The following is a 15039-nucleotide window of genomic DNA, read 5'->3' as shown; positions in this document are numbered from 1 at the left end:
TAAGCGGCTATATATATACACAGGTATTTGGCATTCGGATTCACATGCAACGGCATTAAAACACACGAAATAAGCCGTGAGTTGGGAAAAGCACAGCCTCCCGTCCCTCCTGCAGCTTCTTTTCGTTTTTGGGTGGACATCCCGCTGCAGCAACTCAGTCCCCAATACGCCGGCGAAGGCACCCGATATTCTCCACTCCGCCCTAGGACACATTTAAAACAGCTGCCGATGAAAACGCGGAAATACTGGTACGTGGAACTCGAAATGTGTCCCTCTGAATCTTTTATCTGTCGGCCAACACGGATGCTCTTCGTTGTTGTTTTTTTACTCCCGGAAGTTCAAGAAGCGGGTCGCTCTTAAATTTTCTAGTTCTAACTAGTGGAGCGCGTCGGTCGCAGAGCGACGACGTGTCGGGTTTCGCCCGCTGGGCGGCATTGTGACGTGGCAGAAGGCGGAAGCGATGTTGCGGCAGGTGGGGATGTGGGGAACGGCGGGTGGGCGCCAGTGTTTCCTTGCGAGCGGGGCGGGTTAGAGGGAGCCCTTGAGCTCGGAGGAGTTGGGGGGGGCCGGGGGAGGGGCTAGATGGCTGGGGGCCCGGGGGGAAAGTGGGTCGCAGGTGAGGTTGCTGTCTGGGGCTGCACGACTGGGGGGGGGCGGCGGCTGCTTGCTTACAGAGGAGGAAGGGGAGAGCAGCGGGATGAGTCGGGTCATCGCCCCCCCCCTTTCCTCTATGCACAAAACTAAGGGCTTGTTTGTTTAAAAACATGTTGCTGTTTTCGCACTTGGTTTTCTTTTCTGCCTCTTCGTTTCTTTTGCATTTGCTTTATATGCATCACTTTTCTTTAGGGTTTCCCAAACCCTAGACGTTAGGCATAATTAGAAGGAAACTCTCTGTGTTAAAATGAAGAGTAGTGATGGCTGTGAACTTCTTTTGGCTGTAATAAACTCTTTCTCTCTCTTTTCCATTTAATTATATACATTCACATCATCATTATCCACTTTACTGCCCTGGCTCTTTAGAGCTTTTTGACTTCCTCCCCTCCCGCCTCATGGCTTTCAACCTTTATATCACTGCATTTTGTACGTTTTCCATTTCTAATCACACTCATTACAAAATGACTCAAAAATTAAATAAATATAGAAAGGTAGAAAATTTCTCATTACAAGTCTTCAGACAACCCTGCTAGTGATGTCAGTTGCTTACAGTAATCTTTCAAATATGGTGTAAATTTACTCCAGTCCTTTTGGAATACTTGATCATGCATGAGCTTGGCCGTAATAAACTAACATGATTCCAAGTTATAGAGGATGTGTGTGTTATTGGGTTGTTGTTTTTATTTTGATTATATATTTTGTAGTTGTATATTCTGATTTTGTTTTGTGAACTGCCCTGAGACCTCCAGGTATAGGGCAGTGTATCAATTCAATCAACAAACAAACAAACAAGTTGCCACCACAACAAACATCAGCTGCTGCATTCCTTGTGCACACATAGGAGTCAGTTTCATTTACCTTTGCGCTACTTATTTCTGAGTAAACATTTTTTTGACAGGGAATCAAGGCAGCAAACATAATAAGTGGCAAATTTTCTTTCTAATACACTTAATTGTCTTAGCGTCCTCCCAAATAATTGGGTTCTTGCTGTGCTAAGTACCTGTTTATAATAATTAATGTCCCTGAAAATGAAATTGTACGAAAGACCATTTTGAATGGCCCTTTAAGATGATGAAATATTAAAATATTTGACTTTCTCAGGCATTTGCAGAAGTTTACAAAATGCCGAAGGTTAAAAAAATTCATTTAAAAAACCACATATTTTGGATCTGAAACAAGTAAACAGAAAAAATAGATAACTGACAACTACAATATCTAAGGAGAATGATGTTTATACAATTGAAGTCATTACTGTTCTCTGAAATAATTTGTCATGTTCTATAATGTCTCAAGAAAACAGAGATCAGATAAAGTGTTCAGAATGTATTTTCTGACTCCATTAGCTGCCCTCCTGTGGTCTGTGCGTCTGGTTGTTAGCCAGAAGGTTGGTGGTTCAAGCAGGACTCCTGCATTGCAGGGGGTTAGACCAGATGATGCTTCCAACTCTACAATTCTATGATTCTATGTAATCTCACCACTGATGCTGTCTTTTCTAACCCTTACCCATGTGCTTGTCCAGGACAGTAGTGATGACACAGAAGATGTGTCACTCTTTGATGCTGATGATGAAACCTCCAGGAGGCCAAAGAAATCAAAGATCAAGTAAGTAATTGCGAGAATGGTCTTGGGCTGCCATCTCTTTGGTACAAGACCTGCCATGTCTTGTGTCTTTCTGTTGTGGGAATGAGCTTGGGGGGAAATAAAAGCTTTGGCATTGGCTTTCTTGTATGCTTTCTTTATTGAATAGCTTTCTTGTAGGATTTCTTTCTTGAATATCATATGATATATACACCTAAATTTTACATGCTTTTTAATTTTTACATGCTTTTTTAAATTTTACATGCTTTATATTCTAGTTCTGTATGGGTCAAAATAAGTCACATCAGATATATATATATATATATATATATATAGAGAGAGAGAGAGAGAGAGAGTGTCTGTATCTAGTAAGAAGTATTTTTGATATATTTTGGTAAGGAATCAACCACAGATAAATCCAGTCAAGCTGGGCAAGGGATTCCATTCTAATGGCTCTGGAAAACCTTCCCATATACCTTGAGGAAATGGCACTGTGGTGCTATTCTGGAAATAGACCAGGATTATATGAAATGGAGGAGATCTTGTGACCCAACCCCATGCCCTTTGTGCTGGGGACCATGTAAATTGGATCACAGCAGGAGTTTGATTGCCTTAACTGCCATGTAGGTACTAAGGCCTGTGGATGCATATGGAATCACAGTTGGGGGTCTCTTGCCACCCGTGGGGAATTGTGGCTGCAGCACTGGATAGGAAGCTCTCTTAGAGTAGGTCAGACCATTGGTCCATTCAGCTCACTATTGTCTACACTGGCTCTGTGGGATTTCAGATGGGGGTCTCTTTCAGCTCTACCTGGAGATGCTGATGATGAAACCTGGGACCTTCTGCTCTGCTACTGAGATATGGCCCTTCCCTTCATGGAACAGCCCACCAATCTCTTGTTGCATGCCATCCACTTTAAATTTTTATTGCAGATAGTGTTCTGCATCACCTTGATAATTTATATGCATTGGTGGTATATACCGCTAAGTTTATTTGCAAATAAATAAAACCTTAGTGACCAAAGACTTTTGGATGCTAAAAATAAAATGCAAAATGCTACGTTGTATAGCTTTCCAGACAACTCAGCATTTGCTTGCCACTGCATTGTTGCCACTATGGTTTACCTGACACAAAGTGTGTGTTTATGTTCTTATCCAGGTGCAAGAAACCTGGTTTGGAGGATTTACAGATGCTGGCATACTAAGGTGGCTTTGACCACTACCCTGAAATTCCCTAGTTCAGAGTGAGCAAAGAAAAATTGATCCAAACAGAGTTAATGGATTTGACATATGCATAGCATTGAATGAACAATATATCATTAAGCATAGAACTGCTCCAGGCCAGTCTTCTGGTGTCTGAAAGTGTTTGACAGAGCTCTGGATAAGTTCCATCTGAATGATTCACCTGTGCATGCAGCTTATTATTTTAAATGGAAATAGATGTATGCTTCTGAACTGCAATATTTACCTGCCCTTGTATTCTTAGCAAACTTTGCAAGGAAGTGCTGTTAGAGAGGTCTATCTCACAAGCTAAAGATTGACGTTTTCTTTCTGCCCACATTGATTATGCTATGTTAATTAATTAGTTGGTTTTTATAATTACTTCTGTCTTTATGAAGTGCCATAACATGGAATTACGATTGAAACTGTTACCCTTTCTAGGCCTTTTGATTTGGACAGTGTGAACAGATAAATGAATTACTAAATTATTGTCTAAATATACCTTTTACAGACATCCAATAGCCTCCTTCTTTCACTTGTTCTTCCGGGTCAGTGCAATAATCGTCTACTTACTCTGTGAATTGTTGAGCAGCAGCTATATTGCCTGTATGGTGACGATCATCTTACTTCTGTCATGTGACTTTTGGGCAGTGAAGGTAAATACTGTTGAGAGTTTGTTGGTGCTATAACATGGCTGTTCTCAAAGGAAAGTGGGCAGACTGGCCTGGCACCCAAGTTTTTAGATTTTGAGTTAGAATTCTCTTTTCTAAATCCTTTAACTTCAGTAGTAAAAGTAAGCAAGTGTTTTTGCTTGTACTGTACTCTCATACCTCTAGGTATGTGCAGAGTACATTTAACCTCTGAAGGAACAAGCTTCCTTTTGAAAGCATGGTGGTGGGGGGGGGGGAGGAAATAGGGTACTGATTAAACCCATGGTATCCCTAGTCCTAGTGTGACACACTAACCACTTCACCACACTGGCTGCCAATATGAATTGAGATCCAGCCATTTCTAGGGATGATTGTAACTGGCTGGTCTCATGCAGAGAGGCATCTAGACCAGAGGTTGGCAACCTCCGGCCCGTGAGCCGGATGTGCCCACGAAGGCCATTTTACCGGCTCACGAGCCACCCGCCAACCAGGTCGCCCGCTCAGCAAGCCCCCCACGCACCACGCTAAACCAGCGTGGCGCAGGGACTTGCAGCGAGACGCCGGAAATCACGTCTGCACATGTCCAGATGCTGAAAATTGCGTCTGGGCGTGTGCAGAAGCAATTTCCGGCATCACGGACATGCACAGACACGACTTCCGGTATTGCGCTGTGCATGTCCGGCCCACGGACACTCTCCGTGGGCTTGATCCAGCCCATGGCTGGATAACCTTACCGACGCCTGATCTAGACCCCTCTTGAGTAGATCTCAACATCTGTGATGGAGTTGTGCTCTACATGCCACCCATTTAAAGCCATTTGGTGGGGAGGAATACGAAATAAATAAATAAACGTCCCTTTTTCAGACTGCAGTCCCCTCTAGGGCATAAGGTGTCTGTGGTTTCCCATGGCGCTGCAAATCCCAGGCACATTCAGAAGCATCCAAGGCCACCAGGCAGGCTGCTATGTAATAGGAGGAATCAATTCATTCCTGCCTTCACTTATCCCATGGAGTAATCTTGTATTTCTCTCTCTAGAATGTCACAGGGAGGTTGATGGTCGGCCTCCGCTGGTGGAACCAGGTTGATGATGACGGCAAAAGCCACTGGGTGTTTGAAGCTAGGAAGGTAAACATCTCCCAGTCCTTGAGGGAAGTCTGCAGTTGGTGGTATATAGTGTTGTTTTCCAGGGCTGTAGACATCTTTCATTCAAGATGCCATTTGGGGGACATAAGACAGATTGAACTGGAGTAAAATTAGTGTGGGTGTGAAATCTGGCTTTCCCTCTATTTTAGAGACAATGCTGCGAAGACATGTAATTAATTTCACAGCAAAAGAACACAGATTATATTACTGAACTTCGAATAGAGTATTTACAGTTAGGCATATAAAGACCAAACTATATTTATACAAGCTATATGAACAGGAATGTTAACTGTTTTATACTAACAAGATGGTTTCACAGCCTGGATAGCAGAATGACATGTAACTTTTAATTATTGAAATGTAACTTTTAATTATTGTGAAGTCTTACAATGGAAATTCATATGGAAAAGGAGGAGCCTTGTGGCAGGAAGCATACATCCTAGAGCTTGGTCTTGATCCGGTAATCATATGTGGGATTCAGGCCCTGTTAATCTGTACAGGCCGTTAAAATGATAGGAATAATGAGCATTCTCAAGATAAATTAACCTTCACCTCCACTATGCCTACTCTGAGATACTATTTCCAGTTGTGGCATGCTTTCCTTCCCCATTATTTGTAGAAGAATTCATTGATTTTAGTTGGCTAATAGTGGAGCACCTCATCATTATTAAACTAACACTCATTTTCAGTATATGCAGCACTGCTCAAAAACTACTTTGGTTTGATCCTTTATTTTGCTGTATGCAATTAAAATATCACATTCTGTTACTTAAAAAAATAGCTCAGCTGCTTTTCATTGGGATGTTTTAGTTCAGTTTGCTGAATGATCATTTTTTTCAGGCTATTGTATGTCCAAGGTCAGTGCTCCCAATTTTTAGAAGCTTTATAAAAAGGCTATTGTGTCATGGCATTGTGCCATGCCTGGAAATGTTCGGGTGGTGGTTTGTGGCTTAAGGTGGTGAAAATCCTTGGTACAGTCATACTTCGGGTTACGGTCGCTTCAGGTTGCGCGATTTCAGGTTGCGCACTGCACCGAACCTGGAAATACCGTAGTGGGTTACTTCGGGGTTTCAGCGCTCGTGCATGCACAGAAGCACTAAATCGCGCTTTGTGCATGCGCATAAGCGCCGAATCGCGACCTGCGTTTGAGCAGATGCGGCACTACAGGTTGCGAACACTGGGGGTTGCGAACGTGCCTCCTGCCTGGATCACGCTCGCAACCCGAGTGTCCACTGTATTCTGATTAAGTGGCAATTTTTTTTTCCTTCTAAAATAACAGGCTGAAATATATTTTTCTCAGTAGGAATGCAGTTAAGTGTTCTTACTGCATGACTTGTCAGTGCAATTTTTAGGTCTTGCTGGTTCAGGGGCAGAGCATTACACTTGGTAAGCCATGTTAAAAAACAAAACTTCTGTATTTCTCTTCAAATTATTAGGCATCTGCTCAGACGAAGAGAACAACATCAGAAGCGGAGTCCAGAATCTTCTGGCTAGGGCTGATCAGCTGCCCTTTGCTCTGGGTGATTTTTGCCTTCAGCGCCCTGTTTTCTTTCAAAGTCAAGTGGCTGGTGAGTGGCCTGCTTGGCAAATACCTGGCTGAACTTGTTCCTTTGAGTGTAATGAGACCTGAATTCTGTTACGTGTCTTTGTCATCTCTCTCCACAGGCGATAGTGATAATGGGTGTGACACTGCAAGGGGCCAATCTGTACGGCTATATCCGGTGCAAAGTAGGCAGCAGGAAGAACCTGACCAGTGTGGCGACCTCCTACCTAGGCAGGCAGCTCCTGCGACAGGTACTTGAGATTTTGTTTGCATGTCCGTTTTTCCTGCTTCCCAGAGTATGTTTTGGTGCTTATCAATTGACTTGAATTCATCGTGGCCCATATATTGGCAGGCTTTTTGAATTCAGTCTAAATCACAGTATGATCTGGCTCTTCCGCAACTGGAAAGAGAATTTGTTCTGGGCTTCAAAGGTACATTACTTCACAATTTTTCCTCTGCCTTATCCTTCTGAGAAAGTAAAGTACAGGATCTTTAATGTGCCCTGTTCTGCAGTTTGCCGGGCACCTGGAACCATGTTGGGGAAAGTAGAATTGTTTCCACAAGGCCTGACCACCTTGAGAAAGACAACAAGCCTTTCTGTACATCTCCCAGTGCTCCTCCTTGGCTTTTCCCATACCTCCTTTCCTATTCCATGAGGCAGGAGGGCACATCATTTTGGGGCCCTAGGAGCTTGTGATTTTGGGGACACACTGCATTCTCCACGCTCATTCACCCTCTCTTCTCTTAGCATGTAGGGATGAGTAGTTTTAAACCCCTCCTGCCAGCATGTCAACATCCCATTGAGCCATCCAGCTGATTGGCTCTGGGAAGAGTATGCTCATCAGATCAATTGACGGTGCAGAGCACAGTAACCTTTCTCATATTAGAGTATCCCCCCTGTTTCTTAACCTTAGACTTTCAGATAGGTAGCTGAATATAAAAGAAAGTGTGGCATAGTTCATAGAGTGCTCAGCCACGAAGCTCCCTGAGTAAACATGGGGCCGCTTCTCCACTGTCGGCCTAACCTACCTCTCACATGCTTGTTGTGAAGATAAAGTGGGATAAGCCCCATGTAGTTCCTTGGAGCCCCTGAATTCCTTAGAGAAAAAGTCCAAATATTAACAAAAGCAATTGAGCCACCTGTAATTTGGGTCATTCCCTTCTGTTTCTTCCTCCTTGTTCCTCTCATTCCTGATGTTGCCTGGCCTATTGATAAATGCCAAAACATCATTGTTTTCTCTGAAAAGATGTGGCTTCCATCTTTTGGGATCTTTCTATAGGGCATTATTTCTCAAAGCCTTGACCATGCAAAGTTTGTAACAGTTTTTAATTGGTCCAGAAAATAATAGGAGGCTGCTTCAGGGTTTTCAGTGTAAGACCTGTGCATTACTGTCCACGCTTATATCATTTTAAAAATAGGTTTCCAGGTCTCGTGGAGTGAAAATGATGCACAGCTAATTATCCATAAGTGAGGTTCAGAATCCTGAGATCCAGGGTTTCTCAATGAAAAGTTAAACATTAAGCAATACTAGATGGTTAACAATTAGTTCAGTATGTCTGCTGGTAACAGTGGGTCTGAGCAGGATACCTTCCTCCCCTATCCTCACTCAATCATTTAATTCTTGTTTTGGAAATCTTTCCTGGCCAGTGGCCCTCTGCTGCTCTTTAGCCTTCTCTCCTGCTGCTATTTAAAAATATATTAAAGGGAATACTTTTTCAAAGTTTGGAACAGTTCAGCTTCTTGGTGATCTTTCTCCCCCAAGCAGTTCCCTGTCTTTTAAAGTCCTGGTCTAATGCTGCTTTCTTTTCTTTTATAGACTGTGCCCAAAGAGGAGCAAGCAGTATCTTGAAGATCAGGAAGAGTCCCCAGTTTTGTTTTCCAATTCCTTCTGGAGGATGAGAAATATTTCCTTGACCCCCTGTACAGAAGATTTATAATTTGTGTGTGGATTTTTCGTAATTAAATGCATCTTCTAGAAATGCAAGTTACCTCTCATATTCCTTACAGCTTATATTTTGCAGAGTCCTTCTTGACACTTGATTCTGGGCTCTCTAGTTGCAATAGCTCCACTTATACATAAGTATAAGTTCATGATAAGTATCACGGTATATTGCCATCAGCATTTTTGTGAAATTTGGGGCAGTCCCAAAAGCTGAGAAGCCCTTTGAGCAGGGACTTGAGTAATCTCTCATCCCCCGGGAACTACAAAATCTGACCTCTAATATGGAATCTGATATATTATCTACATAATTACAATATTATAGGTTTCTTGGGTTTTTTTTTAAAAAAAAAATGGGGAAGTACCGGTATTTTAGCCCATAAATGTGGAGGGGACAACTTGAGAAACAGGTTGATAAGTTCTGCTATCGGGAATTGGGTGAATCGTGGTAGAGTACCAGTTTTGAAAGTTGAACAAAAGTACTTTGATGTCTCAACTTTTAAAACTGATTTCAGCTCAAATGTTTTCCTTTGTGTAGGACCTGAGACTTTTTGGTGTGGGTTTTAGAGCACCTGGTTAGTACGGATTGGTCTCTTCCCCCTCCCTCTTCTTTAAAAAATGTTTTATTTACTTTCTTGGGAGGACCAAATTCTCATGGGGCAACTATAAAGTAGGCTGCTAGGATTGCATCGGAGCAACCCTTTTTGGTTTTCGGCTTTTTCCCTAAATAGCCAGCAGAGGTAAGAAGAAAGAGGAATGTATTTGCATCCTAATCAAAGTTATGTAGAGTATTTAATGCATCTGGCCATCCTTTCCTTGATAATAAATTAATATAGGTAAAACATACTGTAGGTAATCAGTAGAAAGTAGAGAAGATTCATGCTGGTGTGGTTATGACAGACCTTTGCTATAGAGTTTTATCTCTGTTCTTGCCACAGCAGATAAATAACTAATGTGGTAGTCCATATTTTCGTATAGAATATCTGCAAGCCTGACTTCAGAAACCTTCCTCCTTTTACAGATACATAATAGCTGTGTTCCAGTGTGGTGTCTCGCGCTTGCATGCTTCTCTCCCATCTGTTCCTCTAGCGCACCCATAGGGAGATCAGGAGCTTTTGCTTCTGTTTTCACCAACCCCAGTTCAGTGTTATGCCTGAACCTTGACAAGAGTGTGGTTTGTATTAACTATGGTTTGCAGAGACATGTCAATTTCAAACTGTGTGTTAAGAAATTGGCTTGTTTCAATAAACCGACCATGGTATGAGCAACCACAGTTTGGATGAGTATACTCTGATTAATTGGAAAGGGAAGCCAAGGCTTCCCATCTCTTCTTCATGGCTGAGGGATGGGTGAGGGGATGAGTCTGAGGCTCATTCACCTAATGCTTATACCATAGTTTAGCACTCTGTTCAAACACAGCCAATGTCAGTTAAAGGTCCAGTGCACATATTGCTCCAAGGTGTCCGTGCTACATACGTTGTGGGTCAGGAAAGAATCTGGGGCTTGCATGCATGTGTTCACATACATGAACATGTGTTCACATACATGCACACTTCAGTGCACATAAAATGTATTACATGAACTGGAGCTTGTTTTCATGCAGTCATATGTATTCTGCATCCATGTAATCTTCCCATCTATGTATGGGGCGTTATTGTGTGCATGCAGAACCTTCTACAGGTATGAAATGCAAGCCTGAGACTTCTTCTCCTGTATCACTTGTAGAGCATCTAAATGCAGTATGAGAATGAACCCTAAGATACTGGAACACCAAACCATTACATTTTAAAAGGGGTAATTTAACTGGTGCAATTTGAGAAGGAGGGGGGGGTTTAAACTTGGGGGCTCGTTCATACACTCTCAACCTGTGATGGCCAGAGGAATTCGAAAAAATTACCTTGAGCCAGTCATTGTTTGTTAAAGTCGCAGCCTCATTTCATCCAGGATTAGGATTGTGGTCCCTTGCATCAAACGGCCCTCTTTAAAAACTGCATTTCCCACACACTCCCTTTGGAGTCATGTGAACAGGCTCCTGGATTGACCATATTATGTAGCTGGCTGGCTGGGCTACTTTCAGACTCAGTGCTAAATCTTACGAGCATTACTAACGCTGGCTGGATGCAGTTTTCTAATCCAAATGCTACACCTTTAATATGACGGATTTGCATAAATCTCAAGGTGTTTAAATGGAAGTTGCAGCTGTATTATTCAATTGCTGTTAAGAAAATGTAGTGAGGTGTGACTGGCAAAGAAGCTCTGTTACAAAGAGGAGAATACAACGTTGTCTGATACTGGCTAAAAAGAAGAATCCATTTATCGGGCAACATTATATTCAACGGAGTGCTGAATATTGATAGTTAAATATTTGTGTTTGGATATCTGGGTAATGTAAAGCTGTGGGTTATTGTTTCTTCGAGGGATACTAAAGCAATGTATTTAAAAATTCTTGTGCACGCTTGTGAAGCCTTTTGAATTAACATGTTTTTCAAAAGAAATATATTTTTTTAAAAGTTCTGTACCTTTGAACTGGTTTGATTAGTGTCCTGGATTTCTTTGCCTGCAGTGATGTGTAATGTCTGTCTGGCCGATTAACAAGCTTACATTTTAACTTTGCCTCCTAAAGCCCTCCTTTCTTTGTATGTTGTGCTTGCCATTTGTGTGGCTGCCAGTACCCATTTTTCACAGACCCACATTTGATGTCTTATGCAGAGAACGATCACCTTGCTCTCTCGGCCAGTGATGGGCATGGCCCAGAGGCAAAAGCAGCCATAGCAACCAATGAGACTCTTAACTTTGTACATGCAAAGTGTGAGTGTGTGCACATACACATATACACATGTAAACATTACACGGGCATGCAAGAGATATTGGCACAGTTATTGACAATCTCCTTGTTCCACAGGATCACGTATTCCTTTTTGTTCATATGAATGCCATTGCTAATTGTTAATCTTGATGACCAATCAGAAAGGGTTTTGTCCTCATTGGCTGGTCAATGGAACTCTAGGAGGAGGAGCCTGCTAATTGGTTGCTGGAACCCCCAAGGGAAGGTATAAGTGGCCCTATAAGAGTTAAGCTTGGGACTCTTCAGCACTGGTGTGATTTAATGCTCTGAGCTTGCTATTAATGAGGCCATTGCTAGCTATGGCTAGGTCTGGCTCATTTTATTTATTTGTCAAGCTTCTAGACCACTCTTCATGTCACAGAGCTGTTTCCAACAGCATTTGAAACAAAGCATTGTGCCATTTAAAACAAAATACTGTTTAAAATTGCAGCAGATTAAAATGATGAAACAGCAGGACAACGCAAAACCCAGAGCCGCTGGCGAAATGCTTGCCACATCAGGTAGTGACGACTTACAGATATAGGAATAGCCATTGCAGAGTGGATACAACCAATAGATATTTTATATGATTTCAAATGCAGTGCATGTGGTCACATGCCCTGTAACATTCAGGGGCGAAACTAGGCTTTATTTCACCCGGGTCAAAGACCTAGTTTGGCACATGCACACATGTGCATTTGCAGACACACACAACAGGCTGGGTGCCTCAGCGGCACCCCTCTGGAGACTTCACCCATGGCAAAAAAACACACAAAAAAACCTGGCTAGCGCCCCCGTAGCTATAGCTCTGCAACATTCCACATGAAAATAGGGACATTCTATTCGCTACATAATGGAGTGAGGGAATTCAACTAAGATCCCTTTGCTGACCTTAACATCTTAGAGGGTCAATAGGAAAGGAGGTGGTCTTTCAGTTGTTTGGGCCCCCAAGTTATTAGGGCAGTAATATGAACACCTTGAATTAGACCTGGAAACAAATTGGCAACCAGTGAAGCTGTTTTAAAGGGGGCCATTTTGTAGAGTTCCACAAGCTGTGGAAGAGCAACAAATAGTCATGACTGGGGGTGAGGTGGGTTGGGTCCAGAATGTGTGGTAGTGACCGGGTCATTTGCACACACAGGAAAGTCGGACTGGAGCAACCTAATTGCGATATGAAGCCCTCATCTAGAAGCACACTTTGTAATATCTTCGTGTTATTGTGGAACCCAAAATACTATACTAGGTAGCTGCTGTTGTTGTTCAGTCGTGTCTGACTCTTCGTGACCCCATGGACCAGAGCACGCCAGGCACGCCTATCTTTCACTGCCTCCCACAGTTTGGCCAAACTCATGCTGAGTCATGAGCAAATGCTCTGTGGAAGAGCACATTAATATCTTCATTAAAAACTCTTAGTTTGACTTATTTCTGAGCAGACTGTAAGCAAATATACACACTCTGTTCGTGCACGTGCACCTCTTCCCCCCAAGTATTGGATTCTTTGGCAAGCGGGAGTGAATTCTAAAGAAATGTATTATCAGAAAACTCACTAGGTGGCAATGTGTTGCTACAAGTGCACCACAGTGAAATGCATTTGACTTTCTAAACACTTTGAAATTTGGTTTTGCTCATCCTGTTCTGAGCTAGGCATCTTTTATTCATTTATTCGGTGAACGAAATACCAAAATACAATTAAAAAATATATTGGCTCACTTAGAAAGTGTCTTAAGAGAAAGGAGATAGCGCTTCAAAGGATATTTGGTAATCTCAGTGAAAAACGGGGTAGATGAGAAGCCTAGCTCAGGGCGGGGGTACTCTGAGCAAATTGCCCACAGTGTTGTGCCACCCAATACTTACTGGTTGTTGAGGGTGGGCTCCAATGCCAAGGATGTTTTAATCTTGTTAGGCTTGGGGAGGGGGGTTGTGAAGTATTGTTGATGCTTTATAGTGTATGTTGTGGTGCTTTTAATTTTTAAATTGTAGCAAAACCTAAAATCTCAGCTTAGGGTAAACTTTAAAAAAATAAAACTCTTACAAAGCAATAGTAATTTTGAAGGCGAGGGGGCAGATGATTAGGTCTGATTTGAGACCAGCCTGGGATCCAGCTCCCCCCTCCCCACATCTGTACAGTTGTGTTGCAAACAACAACAACAGTAAACAGCTTTGCTGTTGTGAAGCCTTGTCTTGTTGCAGAAGTCTCTTGTGATGTACATTTCCAGGTAAGTATAGGTGGTTATGGGTAGGATCGATGAGAGGCCTGATAAAATCTCCCTCGAATTTAAAAAAGCCTTTGTTGTTTAGTGGATTTCTTCAATAACCATCCCACTGGGGTTTTTAAGGAAACTTAGTCATAGCAGCAGCCACTGTGGAACCCACAAAAGTTACGCAGGCTTATATAGAGGCATTCCCTCGCCTTAGCTTGACACATGGGTGGAAATTAAGTCACATTCTCGGAGGAAAAGCATGCCTGCATTATCAGAGCTGGATGCCTCATTCAGAGAGAAGGACAGGGTGCCTACTTTCTATCAGGCTAGCTCAAGGCCAAGTTCTTCCTGCACAAACATTATTGACCCATTCTTAATGCAGCCTGAGTAAGCAAATTCTCCTAACATCCTTTCGCACTCTCTTTTACAGTTTCTACATCTCTTCACATGCAGGCTACCTAGCAGAATATATCCTATAAATTCCCACTGCAGTTGCCTTGGTGTGGTTATAAGCGCCTTCCATTTGGTGTTGTGATGCGAGTACATGTTGTCCCTGCGCACTGTGGACTTCCTCTTTTCCTGTCAGGAAGCAGAGGTTGCGTTCCAAGGTTCCTTTCCTTTTCGGTTGCAATTGTTGCCTCACTGCACGGCTTGTTCTTTGCAGGATGAGCTATCTATTGGCCCTCGCTTCCCACCCACTGACTTGTTTCCTTCCTCCCTGCGGTTTCTCACACCTTTCACTAATTGTGGGTAGCTTTCTCCACTTCTTTCGTATCATGTGCTCGGGTTGCTGCTTCCCAACTTGCTTCAAACACTGATGGAAGCTTCAATGTCCCCATTCCCCCTTTTACTCTCTTTCCCTTTGACCTATCTATATACAGTGGCATCTCGTCTTTTCGAATGTAATCCATTCCAGAAGACCGTTCAAGTTCCTAAACGTTCGAAAACCGAAAACTCAATATGGAAGCCTCGATACGGAAAACTCAGTACGGAAGCCACATTGCATGTTCAGTTTCCAAGGTGTGTTCGAAAACCGAAGCATTTACTTCTGGGTTTACAGCGTTGGGAAACCAAAATGTTCGGCAATGGAGAGGTTCGAAAACCAAGTTACCACTGTACCAACGCCTTGGTACTCAAACAACTTGGAACACTGCAAACCTGGAAGTAAGTGTCCCGGTTTGCAAACCTTCTTCGGAAGCTGAACGTGCTCCGTTTTGAGTGTTACGCTTCCAATTTGAATGCCACACTTCCATTTTGAGTGCTACACTGAGGTCTGTCTGTTTTTG

The 15039-nt window shown here is 42.7% G+C and overlaps 1 protein-coding gene across 1 annotated transcript; it reads left to right on the top strand.

The window, feature by feature from the left end:
* The first annotated feature begins 385 nt into the window (after window positions 1-385).
* Window positions 386-8773, top strand: LOC117041132 (Golgi apparatus membrane protein TVP23 homolog B). Its single transcript, XM_033139533.1, has 7 exons — window positions 386-472; window positions 2174-2256; window positions 3964-4108; window positions 5138-5227; window positions 6682-6813; window positions 6911-7039; window positions 8606-8773. Exons 1-7 carry the CDS (start codon window positions 461-463, stop codon window positions 8636-8638), a joined length of 624 nt encoding a protein of 207 aa, XP_032995424.1. The 5' UTR covers window positions 386-460; the 3' UTR covers window positions 8639-8773.
* The last annotated feature ends 6266 nt before the right edge of the window (window positions 8774-15039 follow it).

The sequence above is a fragment of the Lacerta agilis genome, chromosome 2 (assembly GCF_009819535.1).
Source record: "Lacerta agilis isolate rLacAgi1 chromosome 2, rLacAgi1.pri, whole genome shotgun sequence".
NCBI lineage: Eukaryota > Metazoa > Chordata > Lepidosauria > Squamata > Lacertidae > Lacerta > Lacerta agilis.
The sequence above is the reverse complement of the archived record's forward strand: the minus strand, read 5'-3'. Positions and strand labels throughout refer to the sequence as shown.